This window comes from Fringilla coelebs, assembly GCF_963513975.1.
Source record: "Fringilla coelebs genome assembly, chromosome: 22".
Classification (NCBI taxonomy): Eukaryota; Metazoa; Chordata; class Aves; order Passeriformes; family Fringillidae; genus Fringilla; species Fringilla coelebs.
The window spans coordinates 8,252,693-8,274,254 of record NC_140048.1 but is presented as its reverse complement, the minus strand read 5'-3'; the positions used below and the strand labels follow the sequence as shown (position 1 = coordinate 8,274,254).

The 21,562-nt window shown below is 44.5% G+C and overlaps 2 protein-coding genes across 4 annotated transcripts; one reads left to right on the top strand and one right to left on the bottom strand.

Annotated features, from left to right (window-relative positions):
• Nucleotides 1-771: 771 nt before the first annotated feature.
• SLC35E2B (solute carrier family 35 member E2B) lies at nt 772-12,837 on the bottom strand. Of its 3 annotated transcripts, none has more exons than XM_084220064.1 (9): nt 12,701-12,837; nt 9,675-10,197; nt 8,243-8,378; nt 7,196-7,323; nt 6,139-6,259; nt 5,771-5,824; nt 5,009-5,081; nt 4,079-4,224; nt 772-3,092 (listed from the first exon to the last, which is right to left on the bottom strand). In XM_084220064.1, the coding sequence occupies exons 2-9, from the start codon at nt 9,988-9,990 to the stop codon at nt 2,852-2,854; spliced, it is 1,215 nt and encodes a 404-aa protein (XP_084076190.1). In that variant the 5' UTR covers nt 9,991-10,197; nt 12,701-12,837; the 3' UTR covers nt 772-2,851. The 3 variants fall into 3 exon arrangements, with proteins under 3 accessions (XP_084076190.1, XP_084076191.1, XP_084076192.1); XM_084220065.1 differs by lacking the exon at nt 12,701-12,837 and adding an exon at nt 11,599-11,727; XM_084220066.1 differs by lacking the exon at nt 772-3,092 and having other exon boundaries at nt 3,856-4,224.
• Nucleotides 11,710-21,494, top strand: LOC311162193 (uncharacterized protein; the record flags this gene model as incomplete). The annotated part of the gene is made up of 10 exons (XM_084220400.1): nt 11,710-11,770; nt 12,154-13,021; nt 13,175-13,256; nt 14,506-14,659; nt 14,906-15,051; nt 17,237-17,413; nt 18,026-18,139; nt 19,396-19,482; nt 20,304-20,451; nt 20,811-21,494. 10 exons carry the CDS (start codon nt 11,710-11,712, stop codon nt 20,840-20,842), a joined length of 1,869 nt encoding a protein of 622 aa, XP_084076526.1. The 3' UTR covers nt 20,843-21,494.
• Nucleotides 21,495-21,562: the final 68 nt, after the last annotated feature.

Here is a 21,562-nt window from a genome sequence, read left to right as displayed (position 1 = left end):
GTGAGAGTGTGAGGGAGGAGGTGACAGAGGTGACACGGCCCAGAACAGCAAATATCCCTAATTATCATCTCTAAAATCGCTAATTATCCATCCCACACTGGAAATATGAGAATATAATGGGAAATAGCGATATATAATGGGAAATAGCGATATATAATGGGAAATAGCGATATATAATGGGAAATAAGGGGATCTAGTGGGGATAATGAAGTTTAGAACACAGGGAGTGCTCGAACACCTCCCACCTGCGCCTCAGGAATTCACACTGAGGGAAAACACGCTCTGAGGGAATTAAAAATGTAAAATAAATAAAATGCACGGCTCCAGCTCACAGAGCTCGTCCTCATCACCGGTACTGGGTGTGGCCACATGAAATGTAGGCAGGGAAACTCTAAAATATTCCCAAAAAATCGATTTTTCTGTCACAGGAAGAGCTGGGGTGGGGACACCCTGGAGAATTCTTAACAAAGAGCAAAAAGCTCCTTGTTCATACAAGAAAAAAGAAGATTTACCGGCCTGAATGGAGAATAAAAAGGGTTTTGGTTTGTTTGATTGAAGGAAAGCAAAGGCTAAAAAGATGGCAAAGAAAAAACACAAAGGAGGGGTTAAAATCCCAATCCCAAATCCTCCCAGGGTCACAGAAAAACAAAATCATTTTAAAATGATGGGATTTATGTGAGAGCAGAGCCACCTAAAGCAGAAATATGACACAAAACACACTTTTTTTTTGTTGTTGTTATACTTTCAAAAGTCTCAGTGTATTTGGCAGAAAACAAATTTAAAAAAATGCACAGATTTCCACAGTCCACAGCTTTTATAAAAGTGACAGGAGTACAAAAGAAAACAAAATACCACAGACATATCACATAGACAAGGATGAAAAAATTGGCATTTTTATCCCTCAGATCTTTGGGGAATCTGGCCCAGGCAACCACTGAGGTGTGGAAATGTGATTTTACAGGAATTCCAATTGTAATTTCCTGTTAACCACTATTTTTACCATTACATATCTGTGCTCCAACCTTTCAGAGGAGTGGCAATTATTAAAATCCACTCATTTTAAGTTTTGTTCCCAAAAAGTCCAGGTGAATGTTTTTGTAGCTACATGTGTGCTTTTTTTATTGTCAAAACTGACTGGTTTTCAGAATTTTGAAAAGGAAAGTGAACTTTTAATCTTTGATCTACCACAAAAACCAAATTTCCTTTAAAAAAAAAGGAAAATTAAAAGCAGCAGAAATAAAGATTTGCCTCAGTGTATGGTTAATATTCCTCCCATCTGTCACAGATGCCTCTGAAATTTCTTTATATAATCAGAAATTAGATATTTTACACACAGGTCAGACTCATAACCCTGAGTTTCTAAAAGGCAGCCTTTTGTTGCACTCTTAGAAATAATATAAAATAACCATCAATTCTTTCCTCATGCATAACAATATGAAATTAAAACAACAAAATGCTTTTTACAGAAATACAGAGATCCTGCTTCCTTTGTCACCACAATTTTCAGTGGTTTGTTTTTTACCTCTAAGCAACTACAAATATTGAATTCAACACTCCATTTACACAGGGTACGTGTGTGAATATTTGCATTTCAGTTTTGTCAATAAATGATCAGAATGAAATATTTCCACCTTAGATTTTTTTTACATTTTAAACCACTACAAATCCTGGATTTGTAGCCAGCAGCAGGAGCTCACCACAGCTCATTTCCCACAGTTTGCTTCAAGCAAATTCTATAAAGTTGGTTTTTTTTTGGGAGAGAAGGGTGGGAATACCAATCCCTGTTGGAATTATGGAATCTCCTGAGTGGGAGGGGACCCACAAGGACCATCCAGTCCAACTCCTGCCCTGCACAGAAATCAAAATCCACCCCAGCATCCCTTCTTGTGCTGTCACAATGCTCCAGGAGCTCTGGCAGGGTTTGGGGGCTCAGGGCTCGGCCAGAGTGGGACAATCCCCTCCTTGGACTCTTCCAGCTCTGCACCACACCTCAGGAAATGCAGAGAACATCCAGAAACTTCCACCAGGCACCAACTGCATCCCTCTGCCTGCAGAACTCAGTGGTGGGGCCCCATTTTCACATTGTTTGGACGGGGAGGGAGACAGGAGTTGTTTTCCCACAGGACACCAAAGTTCTTCCTCCAGCACAGGCTTGGATGTGGTTTGGAGTCAAGGAGAGACAACAAAGCCCAGGTTTGCCACGTTCCAGGTCCTCTCTTAGGGGCATCAGGTTCCCAAGGTTTTCCTGGATCCTTCTCAGCTCCTTCCTGCTTCAAATCCTGGGTGAGACCTGCCAGGAACTCAGAGGAACCAGAGGAACAGCCACATCCAGGAGGAATTCAGGAACTCGCAGGAACAGCCACATCCAGGAGGAATTCAGGAACTCACAGGAACAGCCACGTCCAGGAGGATTTGAGGAACGAGAGGAACAGCCACATCCAGGAGGATTTGAGGAACCAGAGGAGCAACCACATCCAGGAAGAATTCAGAGGAACAACCACATCCAGGAGGATTTGAGGAACCAGAGGAACAGCCACATCCAGGAGGAATTCAAGAACTCAGAGGAACAAGCCCACCCAGGAGGATTGGAGGAAGAGCCTCTCCAGCAGGATTTGGGAACAATCCCACCCAGGAGGATTTGGGAGCAGCCCCATCCAGGATTTGGGAGCAGCCCCTCCAGGAGGATTTGGGAAGAGCCCCTCCAGGAGGATTTGGGAAGAGCCCCTCCAGGAGGATTTGGGAAGAGCCCCTCCAGGAGGATTTGGGAGCTGCCCCTCCAGGAGGATTTGGGAGCAGCCCCTCCGGGATGGCGGCAGAGCCAGGCTGGGCCGGGAGGCCGCAGCCCTGTCCATCAGTCGTAGGGCTGCAGGTCCTTGGGGACGAGGGGCTCGGTGTCCTCGGTGGGCCCCGGGGGCTGTGGGGCCATGGCCAGGCTCTGCAGGGTCTCCTGCTGGTGCTGCTTGGCCTTGTTGTAGAGCAGCACGCCCACGGTGACCAGCACGGTGCCCACGGCCGACAGGCTGGTGATCTTGTTCCCAAAGACAATGATGCTCAGCCAGATGGACAGCGCGTGCTTGACGGTGCTGGCGACGCTGCGGGGACAGCCGCGACATCAGGGGACAGTGAGGACAGCCAGGACATCAGGGGACAGCAGGGGATGTGGGGGGACAGCAGGGACAGCCGGGGATGTGAGGGGACATCAGGGACAGCGGGGGGACAGCAGGAACAGCCGGGACATCAGGGGACAGCAGGGGATGTGGGGGGACAGTGGGGACAGCAGGGGATGTGGGGGGACCATCAGGAATAGCCGGGACATCAGGAGACAGCAGGGGATGTGGGAGGACATGAAGGAACATTGGGGATGTGAGGGGACATGAGGGGAGATTGGGGACATGAAGGGACAGCAGGGGACATGAAGGGACATTGGGATGTGGGGGGACAGCAGGGGACATGAGGGGACAGCAGGGGGAGGTGAGGGGACAGGAGGGGACATTGGGGACATGAAGGGACATTGGGGATGTGAGGGGACAGCAGGGGACAGCGGGGATGTGGGGGGACAGCAGCTCTGCCACGTGCCACAGCCAGGCTTTGCTCTCAGCCTTGCCCCTCAACACCTCCTGAAATCCCATTTCCAACCCCAGCCACTCTGTGATTTCCCTCACTCATTTCTTTGCCAAAACCTCAATTCTCCTTTTTTTATCACCACCTGAAATTCCACTTCCAACCTCAACCATTCTGTGATTCCCCACATTCATTTCTTTACAAAACACCTTTAGTTTTTCTTTTTTTTTTTAAACACCACCTGAAATTTCACTTCCTGAAAAGGAATAGAAAATAATGTTCCTACCCAAAAAATAGAAAATAATGTTCCTGACCAAAAAATTATAAAATGGTGTTTCTGGCCAAAATAAAATTATAAAAAAACATTCCTGAAAAGGAATATAAAATAGTGTTCCTGACAAAAAAATAGAAAAGAGCATTTCCTTATCAAAAAATACAGAACAGTGTTTCTGATCAAAGAAAATTAAAGAATGTTCCTGATGAAAAAATAGAAAATAAAAAAATGAAATCATTTTACCTGAAAGTGACAGGGGAAATTTTGCCCATCAGGGCATAGGCTGTGACACTCTGCAGGTGGAACAGGACCCCATCAATCAGGAGCAGGATGACAATGTCCTGGTTGTAGCTGAAGCTTCTCCCACTTTTCCCAATCACAGGCACATCCTAAATCACAAAAAAAAATTAATTTAAGTGTTTAGTTCATGAGAAAAATCTAGAAGTGATTTTCTACCCAACTCTTAGGAACAGAGAGTTTTAAATTTAAATTTTAGCCCAATAAAACCTAAACATAGAGGACATTTAGGTCCCAAAAAGACATTCAGACCCTGTAAATTTTTCTCAAAAAAAATTTGCATATCCTAAAAAAAAAATAAATTAAAGGGTTTAGCACTTTATGAGAAAAATCTAAAAATGATTTATCACCCAACTGTTAGAAGCAGGGAGAGTTTTAAATTTAAATTTTAGCCCAACAAAACCTAAAACGTACAGAATATTTAGATCCTGTAAATGTTTCTCAAAAAAATTTTGTTTTCAGAGTGAATATTCCTGTCCTCCACATGAAACTGAACCAAAAAATCAACAAATACTCCAGATTTTGTTTCAAGTCTTTATCTCAAATGCACTGAGCCAGAATCACGATTTGGACTCAAGAATCCTGAGATAAATTCAGGTTTTTGGTATGAACTCATGTCTATACTCAATTATTTCTTTTATAAATTTCTCTTTTTTACTGCCCCAATCTCTTGCAAACATTGGATGAATTATATTTCAGGCTGATTTTTTTTAAAAAATCAAAAATTAATTTTTAATTTTTTTTTTAATGGGAAGAATAAAAGGCAAATTTTAAGAGTAACATTTATTGAACATTCTGCTCACAAGTACAAGAAAAAACAACTAAATTAATTTTAAAAAAATCCCTAAATTCAATAAAATAATGAATTCAAATTACCATGAAAAATATCCAGGCTGGAATGAGCATAACCACAGCAGCAGCACTTGTGTAGAACTGAAGCTCTGGGGCTCTACAAAGGAGAAAAATAATATTAAAATTAAAAAAAAAATTAAAATATTAAATTAAAACTTCATTTTTCAAAGCTAAGACAGAGGTTTGCTCTCAGGAGCTGAAGCTGAAAGGCACAGAAAACCAAAAGTAGCTTTTTATCTCATGTAAAGTACAAATATGTTATTAAAGGTGGTTTTTAGCACAAGAATTTACTCTTGGTTGAAGTTTCAGAGTTCAAAAGTTGCTTTCTGCACACCCAGCAATGTTCAGGATGGTTTCTGATTGCTGTGAAAATATTATTTTGGGGGGATTTTATTTATTTTTAATATAAATATTTATAAAATATAAAAAATTTAATATACAATAATGATAAAATATTTGCATTATATATTTATATATTATCTTAAATAAATATATATTGAATAAATACTTTATAAATACCTATAATTACATATAACCATACATAGTTATATATAGATATTTATATAAAACACATAGATATTTGTATAAATATTTCTATTTTATTTCTATTTCTATTTTATTTATTTCTGGGAGTTCTGAAACTTGCAGTGGGAGCTCAGGGGAGTTTCCTTACCCTGATAAAATGATAGAGGTGATGAGATTTACCTTGGTGCAATACAATGATCAATATTTAATTTCTTTATGCAGCCCTAAGAGAACCAAACCTGAAATATTTGGAATACTCACGAGAATCTGTATTTATCTCCACTGAGGAGTTTTTTGGAAAAGACGTTTTGCAAACTAGAGAAGAAAAAGGAAAAATTTTAAAAAATTAAATGTAATGAACCTACCACTTAGCTGTATTTTAATTAGGACAAATCAATCAATTAATCAATCCTCAGGTGGGTAAATGTTTTCTACAAGTACAGAAAGGAGTTTGATGCAATGAATTTTATTATTTAATCTCAATAATGCTCTTAGATATGAGTGAATAATTTATTAAAAATCCATTTCCAATACCAACATCTCAACGCAGTGCACAGAGTGAACGGTGTTAGGCAATTCCTTTCCTCTCCTAATGAAATTAATTAAATTCTTGTTCCCCAGGCACTCACCAGTCCATGATGTTGGTGGACAGGGCTGCAGAGAAGCCCAGGATGTTGAAGCTGAGCTCGGTGGCCGTGCACAGCGCCAGCCCTCCCATCACGGGCAGCAGGGACAGGTTCACCAGCAGCCCTGAGGGAAGGGCCCAGCTCGTTAGGGGGGTTTGTTAGACTGGGGACAATCAACACAACTTCAAATTCCCAACACCACTTCATTTCAGAATTTCATTCTGATAAAACACAAGGACCACGCTGAACTTCAGTTTGTGAAAGCCACAATAATTTCTTGACAGAAAAATAACAACAATCCCCTTCCACCAAACTGCTTAATTCTACAAACTTGTAGATCCTTCCAGGGGCATTTATAATACTTGATTTTCTATCATATATTTTATATACAATGTATTATATATCATATAATTTAATACATAATATTAAATATCTACTATAAAGATAATAAAATATAGCATAATAAAATATGATATAATATGATAGAATATAGAATATAACATGAGATGTGACATGAGAAATAACATGAGATATGAGATATAACATGAGATATATAACATGAGATATATAACATGAGATAGATATATAACATGAGATAGATATATAACATGAGATAGATATATAACATGAGATATGAGATATAATATGAGATATAATAAAAATATAGTATAATATATGATCTATATCATATATTACATAGACTACCATACCATACCATATATTGTATATAATATGATATATTATATGTGTGTATATATATATTATATATTATATGTATATATATAATATGATATATCATATCATATGTGTTAAATAATCATTAATATAATATAATATAATATACAAAGTATATTGTAATATATAAAGTATATTATAATATATCATAATATCATATAATATAATAATATAATATACTAATGTAATATAATGTAATGATATTATATATTATAATATCATCTATTATAACATAATATCTATATCATATTTTATATTTTATTGTGGCCAGACTTCCAGCACAGGCAATAAAAAAGAGCTGCATTAAATCTCCCTCTGGGCTCACCAGTGTATTCCCCCAGGATCATCCGGGACATGATGACAGTGAAGATGGGAGCTGAGCTTTTCACAGTCTCTGCAAATGACACTGCCACATTCTTCAGGCTCACCAGCCCCAGGACCACTGTGGCAAATCTGCACCAGGAGCAAATCACAAGAAATTCATTTAAAAAATGAATGAATTAATTAGGGCACCAGAAGAAATTAAAATAATGCTTCAAGAGCTACTCTTGGACACCCAGCACAAAAAGAATTGCACTGAGATTTCTCCTGCACCTGCAAGGCCAGATCTTTCAACTTGGGCTTAAACATTATTTATTTAAAGCAAATAAAGGCACCCTTGGGCAATGTGGAATGTCTTTGGCTGCAGAGTGGATTTCCAGAAAACAAATTTACTTTTTAACACACTCCAAGGTTCAAGTGACCATTTTTTAAGCCAAAATTTTCAACAGGCTCAGTTAGAAAAGTGAAAATCTTCTGAGAAGCAGAAATTCACCAAGGAAACTTTAATCTGCAGTTATCCATCTTTAGTGTAAATTAGATATGCTACATAATTACCACAGTTTAAACTCTGAAATTAATTGAATTTATCACTTACCTGATTTTCTTTATCAGTTTTGCAGGGCAGAGGAAACAAAACCAGGCATTTTTATTCCCTCCTCGACCACAAACTAATACAACCCTGGCACCCAGCAAATATTTACTTTTCAAAAGATAAATTTTAATAGCCTGGATGACTTTTGAGGCAAAAGGCTGATAAATATTAATGCGCTAAACAAACATCAGCCTCAAAAGAGAGCAGGAAGAAAGTAAATGGAAAGAGAAGTGAGGTCTGAAAAAATGTAAATCTGATGGGAAGGCAAAAAATTGAAATCTGGGCAAAGAACAGCAAATAAAAATAAGATTATCCTGGGATATTTTTTGTGGGGGAAGAAAGGTGAATACTCCAAACACCTCATCAAGGATAAAAAGTCAGAGAGACACAGGAACAGAACTTTGGTTTGGAAAAGCAGAAATATTAACAAAGCTAGAGCAGGGAATGTTTTTTATTTACCTCATTAATCCGACAAAGAGCATGATCATGATGAAATTTGGGGGGTAGGAGATTCGGGTCTTGTGCTGGTACAGACAGCAAGGGACAAACATCTTGATGCAGCCAATGAAGGTGGTGGAAAGCATCTGAACAGCACCTAAGGGAGGATCCGAGAGGGGAAATGAAGCCAGATCACAAACAGGAACACAACAAATCAATTGTCATGAGGAAATATTGTATCTGCATTGCCCCAGATGGAGGAAGGAATCTGACTCCATGTTCTCAGAAGGCTAATTTATTATTTTATGATCTATATTGTATTAAAGAATACTAAACTATACTAAAGAATGCAGAAAGGATATTTACTAAATGCTAAAAGGATAATAATGAAAACTCCTGACTTTCTCCAGAGTCCCCACACAGCCTGGCACTGGTTGGCCAACAAGTCGAAACAATTCACATAAAACCAATGAAACAATCACCTGTGAGGTAAACATTCCCCAAACACATCCACATGAGCAAAACACAGGAGAAGCAAATCAGATTAATTATTCTCCTTTTCTCTGAGGCTCCTCAGCTTCCCAGGAGAAAAATCCTGGGCAAAGGGATTTTTCAGAAAATATGAATGTGACAAGAAAATCTCTTACACAAACGTGTCTGTGGTGGTTTTGGCAGTGTGTATTTTATATATTCTCACAAAAGCACTTTACTTCTATAAAACAAATGTTTATAAACCTGGTTCACAGATAAAGTGCCCTTTGTTTGCTCCTTAAGAAGGAAAAAAAGAACTGAAATGGCCATTGGACAACAGAGATCACCAAAGGCAACGTGTACTGCACAGCTCTGGAGAGCATCAACAATTTACTCAAAATTTGACTTTTTGTCAAACCCTCCAGCACAGAAAACCAAAAAATTACCTTTTTTTCCCCTCTTAAAGCTCCTCTACAGGGGAAATTTCAGCAAGTGGAGGAAAGGACGGTGGCAGAAACCACTTTAAATGTCAGAAGTCCAGTTCCCAGCCCCAAGATCCCTCCCCACACCTTCCAAACCAAACATTTTCCACTTCAATTGAACCATTCTCTCCCTCAGCTTTATGTGGGACAATTTGGAATTATTAATCATAGGATGATGGAACTTTAAAGGCCAAAATCCCAAGTTCCCAGCCCCAAGATCCCCCTCTGCACCTTCCAAACCAAACAATTTTCACTTCAGTTGAACCATTCTCTCCCTCAGCGTTATATGGGATGATCTGGGACGATCAATCATAGCATGATGGAACATCCTGAGCTGGAAGGGATCATCCAACCCCACTCATCCCTGCACAGACACCCCAACAACCCCACCCTGTTCCTGCCAGCATTATCCAAATGCTCCAGGAGTTCTGGCAGCTTTTGGGGCTCCCATTCCATTAAATAAACCAAATTCCCCCCGGAATTCAGGAAAAGCAGGGTACCAAGCATGCTGGGCTCTCCCTCCAGCAAGGACAGGATGTATTTGTTAAGGAACAGAGTGCAAAAGCTGAAGAAAAACCACAGGGTGAGGTAGATGAGGGCGTGGGAGTTCCAGATGCCCAGGTCGGACTCGATGACCGTGGTCTCTGTGATTGTGATTTTCAGGACATTCTCCTCTGGCAAGCTGTCACTGCGAGCAATCACAAACTTCTCACTCCTGTGAGCAAAGAGGGAGCCCAGCTGGAACAGGGATTTTCCTTTTGGCTTCTCCTCCAGCTGGGGAGGGCTCGGGGCCTCTGGGGTCAGGGCGCTCGTCATGGTGAGGTGAAGAAATAAATATTTCAAAATATTCTTTGTCCTTCACAAAAAGCAAGGCTGACAAAGAACTTGTTGAAATAAAAACGTCATGTGGTCAATGCTTCATCTCCCAGGGGCCTGGAAAACTGGGTTTGGTCCTTCAAAGAACATCTTGTAGGAATAGAAACTCCAAAGGATTCTTCATGTGGGCTGCTCCATGTTTTCTGCCTAAGGGGGGGTAAAAAAGGGAAAAAAGGAAAAAAAACATGTGTGACATTTTCTATCCCTAATGCAGCAAAGACAGCACATTTCACCTGCACTTCATGAAAGACAAAGAGACTTCTGTAATCCCTAAGGCTGCATTTTGAACTCCTGATGTCTTCATGCCAAGATTAAGCAACAAGAACTAATCTTAGGGAGGTTTTTTATTCTAAAATAACACCCACCCACCCACCAGACTTTGTGGTTTTGTGTCCTTTTCCCTCTGGAGCACCTCAAGACAGCCTTTCCAATTATAACTAACTCCTCTTCCAGATTCTAGAGTGTCTGTGATCTCAGTCTGTCTTTAAACACTCCCCAGAAAAATCTTCCCAACCCAGCCAATCCAAGCAGGAACCTCTGCCCTTCAGACTAATGAACCTGTTATCAACCTGAGTGACAGAGAACAATGATCAAGGGCTGTAACCCCAGAGCTACCCTGGTAAATGCATCCAGGTGAAAAAAGGAGGGAAATACGTCCAAGAGCTTCCCAGAGTGGTTATCTATTTAATTACATGGGAATAATGCAACCTTCCTCATTTTGCTACATCTTCCAATCCAATGTTAGCACTTACAACTAATTCTTAAAGCCTTTTTAACAGATTTGGCGGCAAAAAATTTACAAATTACACAAAATGTGGCAAGTTACAGTAGCAGAGCAGAGAGAACAACAAAACCACCCTGTGAAAGAAAGAGAAATACCAGAGTTCTAACAAGAGCTACTGCACCTGCCCTGATTTTGTGAGCAGCTCACTCTAGTTTCTTTAAGATTTTATTTTTAATGCTTTTGAAATGCCCAATGTGGCACCTCAAATAAATCCCAAAGAGACACTGAGGAGTTCAATATCTGGTGTCAGATATTGAACACAGCAGCTGCTTCCCAGTGAAATTTTCCATTCCTCACATCCTCTGGTTACTACAGCCATGCACTGAAGATTTCCATCCCCCTGCCCTTATCTCTTCCCATTTTTCCAGGGATTCATGCCAGCAGCACACTGAGGTATGGGACTCTGACACAATCACATTAAACCACAAACTTGTGCTAAACCAGTTTAACACAAAACTCTGAAAAAAGATCAACGTTCTCCAAGAGCATTTGCTCAGAAAAATGGATTCTTGACTCCTCCTCCTTTTCCAGGTCATTAAAAAAATACCCCACTACATTCAAACTAGTTAATTAGCAGAGCGTTTAAAATATCTTTTCTGTTTATACAACTTAATTAAAAGCAAGACCAATTAAGCACAACCAAAGCCCCACCCTCAGCAGCACTGTGATATCAGATTTGATATCAGATTTGATATCACTGATTCCACACACGGCACGGAGCAGAACAGCAAATAACAACAAAATTACTCCCCTAAATTACTGACCTGCTGGCTTTAATCAACTGGAAAGTCTAAATGGGCTGAAAGAGTTCTCCATCTGGAACTAATTCAGTCTTCCTCCCTCAAGGCCAACCAGCAGCTGATGTTTACCAACAGATGAAAACGTGGCAGTGGTTGGCAGTGGTTTCTCTTGGATTACTCACAAAGAACGGGCAGTGTGAGTGCCTCTCACTCTCATTGTATCTTCTCCAACCCTTAACTATGCTCTTAGTAACGATTATGGTGGAAAAAAATATCCACAGAGAACTTCAGAAAGTCGGCTTTACACAAACAGAAAATAAAGCTCAAATATGTTGCAAGGGCTGGAGAAGCTGAGGCTGATGTGACAGCGAAAACCCAAAGGTTTTTGTCCGTGACCCTTCATCTGTTACGCAAAAGGTCACTCAAACACTGCTCCCAACGCAGCAAAAGCACAAAATCCAGCACCCTGAGCAAGCCTCGCTCATCAACACTGCTTTGCATCCAAGATGTTACAAACACCGCAAATACAGCAGAAGACGCTGAAAAGCTGAAACAGCTCAGCGCTCTGTGCCACTCCAGCCGTGTTTCTGCTCACCCACTGCCAGAGCCTTCCCTGCGCATCCCCGACCGCGCTCCATCCCCATCCCCGGTGCCCGCAGCGGCTTCGGAGCCCTCCCGGGAGCACCGAGACCGAGCCTTCGGGCCCAGGGGCTGCGAGCACCGCCATCCCCCTGCCCGGGCCTGCCTCGGATCCTCCTCCGCGGCTCGCTCGCTGCTCCCATCCTTCCATCCCATCCCTCCATCCCCGGAGCCCTCAGCGCATCCCGGCCGGCACCTGCGCTCCCCGCTCGCTGCTGCCGCAGCCCCGGCGCTCCCACGGCTCCGGCAGCACCGAGCTCCGGCAGCATCGAGCTCCGGCAGCACCGGGCTGGGCAGTACCGGGCTGGGCAGCACCAGGCTGGGCAGTACCGGGCTCCGGCCGCCCATCCCCTGCCGTGCCCGGAGCCCCGCGCTGCAGAGGCGGGTCCGGCCGCGCACCGCCGGGCCCCGGGGGCTGGCCGGGCACGGCGGAGCGGAGCGCCGGGCTCGCCCCTTTGTCCCCGCGGCGGCGGGGAGGCCATTTTACCAAAAGCACGAGGAAAGGCAGCCGAGCAGCGGGGGGTTACGGGGCACGCACAGCCGGGCAGAGCCGCGCAGAGCGCCTCGCTGCGGGCCGCCCCTCCATCGAGCCGGGCGGGCTGCCCAGCGCCGAGGGGACCCCCGGGGCGGAGGGGCGGGAGCGCGGCGGCCCCGCCGCCCGGGAGGAGCCCAGCAGCGCTTCCCGCCCGTGCCGGGGAAGTGACGCGGGGCGGGTCGGCCCCGGAAGCGCCGCCGGGACCCCTCCGCAGCCATGTAGGGCCCGCGGCCGGGGCGGGACGCGAGGCGCGGCCGCCGCCATGGACGGCAGGTACGGCCGGGCAGGGCCGCACCACGCGCGGCGCGGGGGCGCCTCCCCACGCCTCCCCGGAGGCGCCCGTGGAGGGGATGGGGGGTCGCGGGCGGTTTCCCCCCGCGGTGGGGGTGGTACGGCCCCCTGACGGCCCCGCTCTCTCTCCCACAGCGGCGCCGCGGCTGCGGCGGGGCCGAGCCTGCCCAACCTCACCCCGCGGCACCGGCAGCTCATCCCCACGCCCTGCGGCCCCGTGAGTACATCTCCGCTGCTGCGGGCGGCTTGCCGCTGTCCTCCGCGTTTCTCTGCCCCGGGGGGGAGGTGTGTGGTAAAACATGGCTCAAATCCGCCTGCGAAGTCAGGTGGAGCGGGGAGGTCAGCTCGCCGAGGCTTGGCACAGCTCTGCTGACGGCACCGTGGAGTGTCCTGAGCTGGAAGGGACCCTCAGGATCATTGATCACCCCAAAATCCCACCCTGGGCAGCTCCTGGGACTCTCAGGATCATGAATCACCCCAAAATCCCACCCTGGGCACCCCTGAGAGCTCCTGGGACCCTCAGGATCATGAATCATCCCAAATCCCTCCCTGGGCAGCTCCTGGGACCCTCAGGATCATTGATCACCCCCAAAATCCCACCCTGGGCATCTCTGACAGCTCCTGGGACCCTCAGGATCATTGATCACCCCAAAATCCCACCCTGGGCAGCTCCTGGGACCCTCAGGATCATTGATCACCCCAAATTCCACCCTGGGCGCCCCTGACAGCTCCTGGGACCCCTCAGGATCATTGATCACCCCAAAATCCCACCCTGGGCAGCTCCTGGACCCCTCAGGATCATTGATCCCCCCCAAAATCCCTCCCTGGGCGCCCCTGCCAGCTCCTGGAGCTCTGGCAGCCTCTGTGCCCATTCCTGGGCAGCCTGGGCAGTGCCCAGCACCCTCTGGGGGATGAACCTTTCCCAAAGCCACCCTGAACCCCCCTGGCCCAGCTCCAGGGGTTCCCTGGGGGTGTCCCTGTCCCAGAGCAGGGATCAGAGCTGGTCCTGCAGCCCCTGAGCTCCCCTCAGTCTCCTCCAGCTGAACAAACCAAGCGTTAAATTCCTGCCAGGATCTTGCTCCACCTGAAGTATTTTAATAAAAGAAAAGAAGGACTTTGCCTTCCTCAGAACACTGACCTTGTCTTTACAGTTTTATAAAAGTGAAAGTGTGGGAGAATGTTATTTCCATGCTCTGTCAGGTGTGTATGTGGGCAGTGTCCAGTGGTTATAACACCATGGCCTGTGAGGCACAAAGTCAGGCTGTGGGTATAAACCAGGACTATCTAGGCTGAGATGAATTATAAAATAAAGTTACACTTCCCCCTTCCTCAGCAGTTTGGGAGTTTCTCTTCCTTTTCCCAAAGGAAACCCTGCACTCATTTCCCACACTTGCCTCAATGTGATTTTTAGGAACAACACTGAGTTTATTCTGCATGAATAATTGAAGAATTTTCTCCCTTTACAGATAAAACCATGCTCAGAGCTCTCCTTCCCTGTGAGGATCTATTTCTGTGTCACTATTCTGTCCCTGCTGAGTGTCATAGGGCTGACCATCGAGACACTGGTGAGCCAGACTGAGGAGGATTTCACCATTTCCCTGATTCAGCTGGTTGGAGTTGGTAAGAAACCCAGTTTGGATGGAGGAAATAATGAAAATAGTAATGAAAATGAAATAATAATAATAACTAATTATTTAGTTTTTTGTGTCCTAAACACAGCGAGGAGTGTTTTACTTACCTGACTCAAGCTCCTTGGTAAGAACCAAGAGCGAGGAGCCTCAGGGCCACTCTGACCCTTCCACTTTGGGTGCAGAATTGGGAGTTTTGCCCCATTTGAGCTGGCACTGACCTTCCCTCTCTCCCCAGTGTTCTGTGTGTACTATGTGAGCAGGGGCATCCTGCAGGAGAACCGCCAGGAGCTCGTGGTGTTCGTGCTCTCCATCCTGCTGCTGATGCTGCGCTCCATCATCAACTTCACCCTGCTCCCTGCTGGGCAGAAACCTCAGCTCCTGGTCAGTCCCTGCTCCTCTGCAGCTTCTCCTTCCCACCCTGCTTGGGGCTGAAAATGCAGCAGTGGGAAGGCAGGATGTCTGTGGTAACACAGATAATATATTTTATTTATTTATATATACACACACACAATATTTTTATTTTTGTATATATTTATATATAAAAATCAATCATTATATATATAATTTTAATATATTAAAACAAATTATTATATTTTTAAAAATTAATTATTACTATTTAAAAAATCAATTCTATATTTTAATACACATTACTATATATTATTATTGTATATACCATATACTATTATAAATACTATATACACTATTTTGTATATGATAATTATTATATTTATCATATCTATGTATTATATTCATATATGATATTATAAATATAATTAATATAATATATATGTTTTAACACATATATTATTTATTTTTCTATTTATATATTCTATTTATAGGATTTTATTTATAATTTTATTATTTTATTAATTACATCTATATTATAATATCTCATATATAATAGAAATATTATCTATTGTATATAATAGAAATATAGATTGATATAATAGATATATATAATATATTTGTATTTTTTTGTATTTAAATTTTTGTATTTTAAATACAAAGTTGGGGGTTTTTTTTAGTATTAATTTTGTATTTTTGTGTTTCTTGTGCATGAATGTATTTTTGTTGCTGATAACTGAGAACAGGCTGAGTTATCTCTACTGCACAACAAAACATGCACAGCCACAACTGCAAATCTTCTCTGAGCTGGTGTCTGAGTTTCCTTATGGCAGCACCCAAAAATAACAGAAATATCAAAGAATTACACAAAATTACTGTAAAATGGATCCTTCACCTGCCCTGCTTCAGCTTTCCCCCTGTGGAATGTCTGGCTGAAATAAATAAATCTAAAGCTGGAGCCCCCAGGCACAGCCATTACCCAGCGCTCTCAAATGGGATTTGTGAGATTTCTGGGAACCTGCAAGGAAACAAAAAGCTGCAGTGATGCCACTCCAGCTTATCTTGTTTGCATTTCACAGCAGTACAATTTTTAAAGGATTGTATTCCAGCCCTTCCTAAGGTTTGTAGTTAAATTCCCACTCGCTGTGCTTCCAGGAAGTGCTTTCTTTTTATCACATATTTCTCAAAAAGCTCTGAAGTCATCCAAAAATTACTATTCAGAGGTGGCAGCCAAGCCAGGGGGAAGGGAGCAAAGCAGCTTTGCCAATTCAGTTTATTTATCATTCAGTGAAACACACTTTACCTGCAGCAGCCTGGGTTGGTGAGGCCGATAAGGAACAGGCATCAAAGAAATGCAGGTTCCTTTTAAGATGCACAGCCAAGTCAGCAGTTTAAATATTAAACAAGAACTTCAAAGCAAAGCCTGCTATAAATGTGAAAAGTAATTTTAGGTTTGGTTTTTTTTACTGCTCTAACTGTAACTTGGATTACTGTAACTCTGCTTCCTGAGCCAGAATAATTTCTAGTTATAAATCTTTTCATATCAGTGTAATCTATTTATGAGGTGCCCCGTGGCAGGAAGGAATGATGAGTCTGACTCCACATTCTCAGAAGGCTAATTTATTATTTTATGATACTGTAGTATATTAAAGAATGCTATACTAACTATACTAAAGAATACAGAAAGGACATTTACTGAATGATAAAAAGATGAAAACTCCTGACTCCTTCCAGAGTCCAGACACAGCTTGGCCCTGACTGTCCAGAGAGTCAAAACAACTCCCAGCAGAATGCAACAATCACCTGTGGGTGAACAATCCCCAACCACATTCCACATGAGCACAACACAGGAGAAGCAATGAGATAAGAATTTGTTTTCCTTTTTCTCTGAGGCACCTCAGCTTCCCAGGAGAAAAACCCTGGGTGAAGGGATTTTTTTCCAGAAAATGTGAATGTGACAGTGACCCTGAAGGATGTTTTACCACTTGAGCCATCCTTAAAGCAGGAAAAATGGAGTGTTAATTCCAGCAGAGTGGATACAAACAGACACAAACCTGTGTTTCTTGGAATTCTGCCAGTCCAGCACTGAGAACAGCCCCCTGTCCCCAGTGGGGAAGGGAACTCAGCACCAGTCTCTGTGAAGGTTTTGCTCCTGCTGTGTGTTCCCTGCTGGGTTCCAGTGCCAGCCTGGTGCCAGCCCCATGGTGTTGTGTTCCCTCAGGCCCGTTTTGTGCTGATCCTGCTGGTGGGCTCCTTCGATGTCATCTGTGCCCTCATCCTCATCCAGAGCCAGTCCATGATGGCATTCCGGGTGGGGGGAGCCCTGGAGAGCCTCCAGGCCCAGTACTTCATGCTCAACCTCTGCTTCTCCATGCTCACTTTTGATCTGCAGGCACAGGTACAGAGATTCCCTTTTTCCCCTCTTCCTGATGATATCTTGGACTGGCTGAGTTGAATTATTCCTTTCCAAGAGCAACCCTCTCTCTTACCTTTATTGTATTAACTGAATTATTGTAGCTCCATGTGTTTGTCAGAGCTTAGCTAAAATCCATCCAAATGGTTCAAAATATATTTCATCACTGTCTTGCACAAAAGAAGCTTATTTTGGGGAAGTTCATCCATAAAAACAGTTGCATCCAGGAGCTCCAGCCCACCCATGGCCTCCTGAAATAAGCAAGGTTATTCCTGCCCATCTCAGCCTCCAGTCTCCAGCATTGAGGAAATGATTCTGGAGTGGGAGAGGGGAACTTGACCAGCAGGGCAGTGAGACAGAAAATGAAATTACAGATGGGGGAACTGAGCCCAAGGCCTGTTACCTCTGTAAGCATCCCTCACCCTTATTTACTGCAGCTTTACTGTGCTCTGTCTGCTCTGTCACACAGGGAATTACCTCTCTCCTTGCTTGAGGAATAATTCAGCTTTTAGACCTGTGCCCAAGTTGCTGTTGCAGGGAGTTTGTGGCAGATATTTTTTTCCAGGAATGATTTCATGCAACGTTTGCCTCCCCCAGCTGTGCCTGTGCATCCTCCTGATCAGCCTGCACGAGGTCACCCTGCTGCACAACATCATCTCGGCCACGGGCGTCGTCTGGGGCTGCCTCAAGGTCACCGTGGGCATCACTGCAGTGAGTGTGCAGCTGCAGGGCACCCCAGGGCCACACAGCCCCTGGCACTGCCCATCCTCACCCCCACAGGCTCAGGGAAGGGAGCCAGGAGGGAGAAAAGCAGAGCAGCAACAATATTGAAGCCAGGTTTTGTTTAAATCCGTGTCTGAGCTGAGCACATGAGTGAAACAAAGTCACCTTGTCACTGGGCCATTCTGAGGGACATTGTTTTAGTCTCAGTCATTGATCACTTTAATGAAATCTGGAGGATCACACTGTCCTCAATATTTCTGCCTCTCTGCCACTGCTGGGTGAACTGGGAGCAGTTCTCCAGGCCTTAAATCCTTAGGGAAGCACACCAGAAAGATGAGGGGTCCTTTGTCAGGGCATCTCCTTCAAAGCTCAGGGACACTTTCCAGGTTAACCTAAAGATTTGTGAACCTGAAATGGCATTTTCCACATCAGACCAAACCTCCTCTGAAATCTTGAGCCTCTGTTCCAAGAATGATTGCAGAATCAGGGCCAAAGTACATCAGATAAGTGGGTTTTTTATTACCAGGAAGGAGTTTAGGGGTATTTGAGGGTGGATGTTGGTTTAGGCTCCTGGGGTGTTTGCTTTAGTCATTCACACAAATTCCTGACAGCTGAAATACAGCTCCCTATGTGTTTTGATGGCTTTCTTGCTACAATTGTGCTTTTAAAACACATCAGTTTGGGGTTTGGGGGGAACCTGGTGCTGATCAGATGCATCAAATGCAATCCTAACACTGGCACAGTCACTGCTCCCACCCCCAGTGGCTCAGCTGCTTTTCCTTCCTTTGCTCAGACCTGCCCTCCCAGCCCAGGGCTGCTGCAGTCCCTTTCTTCTTTGCCAAGCCCCAGGATGAATTGTGAAATTAAATTCTCCTGGCACTTCAATCCTCTTGCTTCTCCCACATTTCACTCCTCAGGGACTGCACTTCTGTGTAGCAGAAAGAAAAGTGGAGAAAAAGCCACAGGGAGCTTTCAGTCTGTTACCTATGAAAACATTCAGCTGCTAGAGAAAAATCTGAGTGTGCCCAGAGAGAAAGGTCTCATCACTCCTGGCCCAGCTGAGGGGAAAACAGAGCCTGAATTTCCTGCTAAAAACCAAAGCTGGAGAAGGGAAATGGAGAGCAAAGCTAAAATCCAGAACTCAGCTTAACCAACACTTGGAATGCTATGAAAAATCAACTTTATGTAGCTTTTTTTAGACTATATAGCACCTTTAAAAAGCTGTACCTCATCTTATTTTGCAGATTTTAAAAGAGCTGAAACCACTGGTGTGGATTTTCCTGGTGCAGAATGTGCCTGAGGTGGTTTATCTCATCTACCTGCTCTACACGGTAAGGGCAGCAAGGCTGGGGGGTCCCAGAGGTGTTGCTTTACCCTTCCCCGCAGCTCCTGCTGGATTTCAAGAGAGCAGAGCCCATCCTGCCTCTCCAGGATCAACTTTGCAGGACAGGGATGAAGTAAAGTTGCTCTTGAACTGATCAGAGGGAGATGCTCTGGAAGTCCCTGCAAAGAATGATGAGGGAAAAATGAAACAAATTCTTGTTCAAGATACTCAACTCCTCAAAAATGCCTCCCCTCCCTCACACAAGTCTCAAGTGGTGCCAGAGCATTTGACCAGGGCTCAGTTTTTGCATTTTAAAGAATTTCTTAGGCAGCTCCCACAGCTGTGGATCCTGTTGTAGCCAAAACAAAGCAGTGCAAGGCCAACAATCCCCAGTTTGGGGCAATTTTTTGGCTCTGTAACACTGATAAAACCTTTATCAATGAGCACCTCCCACAAGATGTGTGAGAGGAGGTGAGGAGGGCAAGGGGAAGCCAGGCTGCTGATGCTGGGCAGGGCTGGGATGCTGGGAGTGGCCAGTGCTGCTCATCCTTCCCCCCACAGCCTCAGGGATGCATTGATCACATGCAGCTTGCCATCATTCCCAGCCTGTTTGAGCTGGCAGAGCACAGCAGGACTCCACACTGTCTGGACATCATGAAATCAGAAAACTCAGATGGTTTCCAAGTGACCTGTTGGGTTTTTCTTTTTTCTTTTCCCCCAATTCCTACCTGGTGACTCTTGTCAGAATCCAGTGCTTGGTTGCATGTTGTGGCTTCGAGGCTTTGTGGCAGCAGGTGGTGATGGTTTGGTGTCTCCCTTTTCCTGCAGGTGATCAGGGAGTGGGGCAAAGGCAATTCTTACACCCTGGAAGCTGCTTTCATCACTGGCTCCTGCATTTCTGTCACAATAAAATCTGTTCTGTTCTGGGCTCTGCTTCACGTCTACTGCAGCTTCGGGCAGGGGCTGAGGGAGAGAAGTAAGTACCTAAAAATGCACTGGGAAAGGTGGAGCCTGTTCTGTCCCAGGCACAGGGAAATAGCCAGGAAAATCCTTTAACAGATCCCAAATCAAGCAGCTCTGCAGCCTCAGAATTACCAGAGCTCAGAAGTTGGGTGGGACAGATGGGGCTTTTCCCTGGAGGAAGCTGATTCCAACCTGAGCAAGGACTGTCCAAAAAATCACACCTGTGTGAGCAAATCTCTGCTTGCAATATTTGTGTCACATTGTGTAACACAGAGACAGTAAAGGGACCCTGATGTGACACAACCCAAAGCTCCTTTCCCAGGCTCACTGAGCCCTGCAGTGCTGCTGACTGAGCTCCCTCTCTTCCCACAGTGTTTTCCTCCTATGGAAGGATCGACTCCTGAGCCCTCCCAGGGTGGAGCCAGCCCAGGACTCCTGCCCTGCACTCGGGGGGGGCCATCAAGGGTCACTTGCCCAGGATGGAGGAGGCTCAGGAAGGTGTCACACGTTCCTTGGAGCAGTGCAGGTGGGACAGAGCTTAAAAAGCAGAACCTGTTTGGGAAATTCCCAGCTGATGCTGCTGACAGGACCAAGCACCTTTCACTCCTTTCCTGCTGCTTTGGAAGCACTGGGGGTCACACCTGCATGTGAGTGGGGAATGTTGCTCCTTTCAATGCTTTTGGCCTGGACAGACACAAACATCATGAAGGAAATTGCACACCCAGCCTCTGTCCCTGAGTCTAGGAGGGGATTGTGCTGCCCAGCTTGGATCTGCTGCAGAGCAGGTCCAGCCCTGATGGCTTGGTGACAGTGCTGTCCCCTGTCTAAGGCTCCTTTTCCTCCTCTGGCTTCAGAATATTTCCATTATTTCTTTTTTAACCCCAGCTACACATGCAAACTCCTGTAACCTCCCCCCTCCCCAGTGTAACCAAGCTGCCATTTCATACCAGGGGGACTGTTAAATTAAGCCTTTAATACTGTAATATAAAAGTTGGGAATTTTATTGACTGGAACCTTTCACTACTGGCTATTTTTTAATAAAGTGTAAGCACAGTTTGTGGATGGATAATTATTTCACAGGGAACAGCACCAATTCAATGGGAAATCCCTTACAAAACTGGGTA

What these genes read in the sequence shown, in the direction of transcription:
- SLC35E2B (XM_084220064.1), bottom strand. Translation starts at nt 9,990, where the DNA reads ATGACGAGCGCCCTGACCCCAGAGGCCCCGAGCCCTCCCCAGCTGGAG. An exon ending in GATCCTGGGGGAATACACTG is followed by an intron (nt 6,260 to 7,195) that starts GTGAGCCCAGAG and finishes CCCTTCCCTCAG; the next exon opens with GGCTGCTGGTGAACCTGTCC. An exon ending in CAGCCTGGATATTTTTCATG is followed by an intron (nt 4,225 to 5,008) that starts GTAATTTGAATT and finishes TTTGTGATTTAG; the next exon opens with GATGTGCCTGTGATTGGGAA.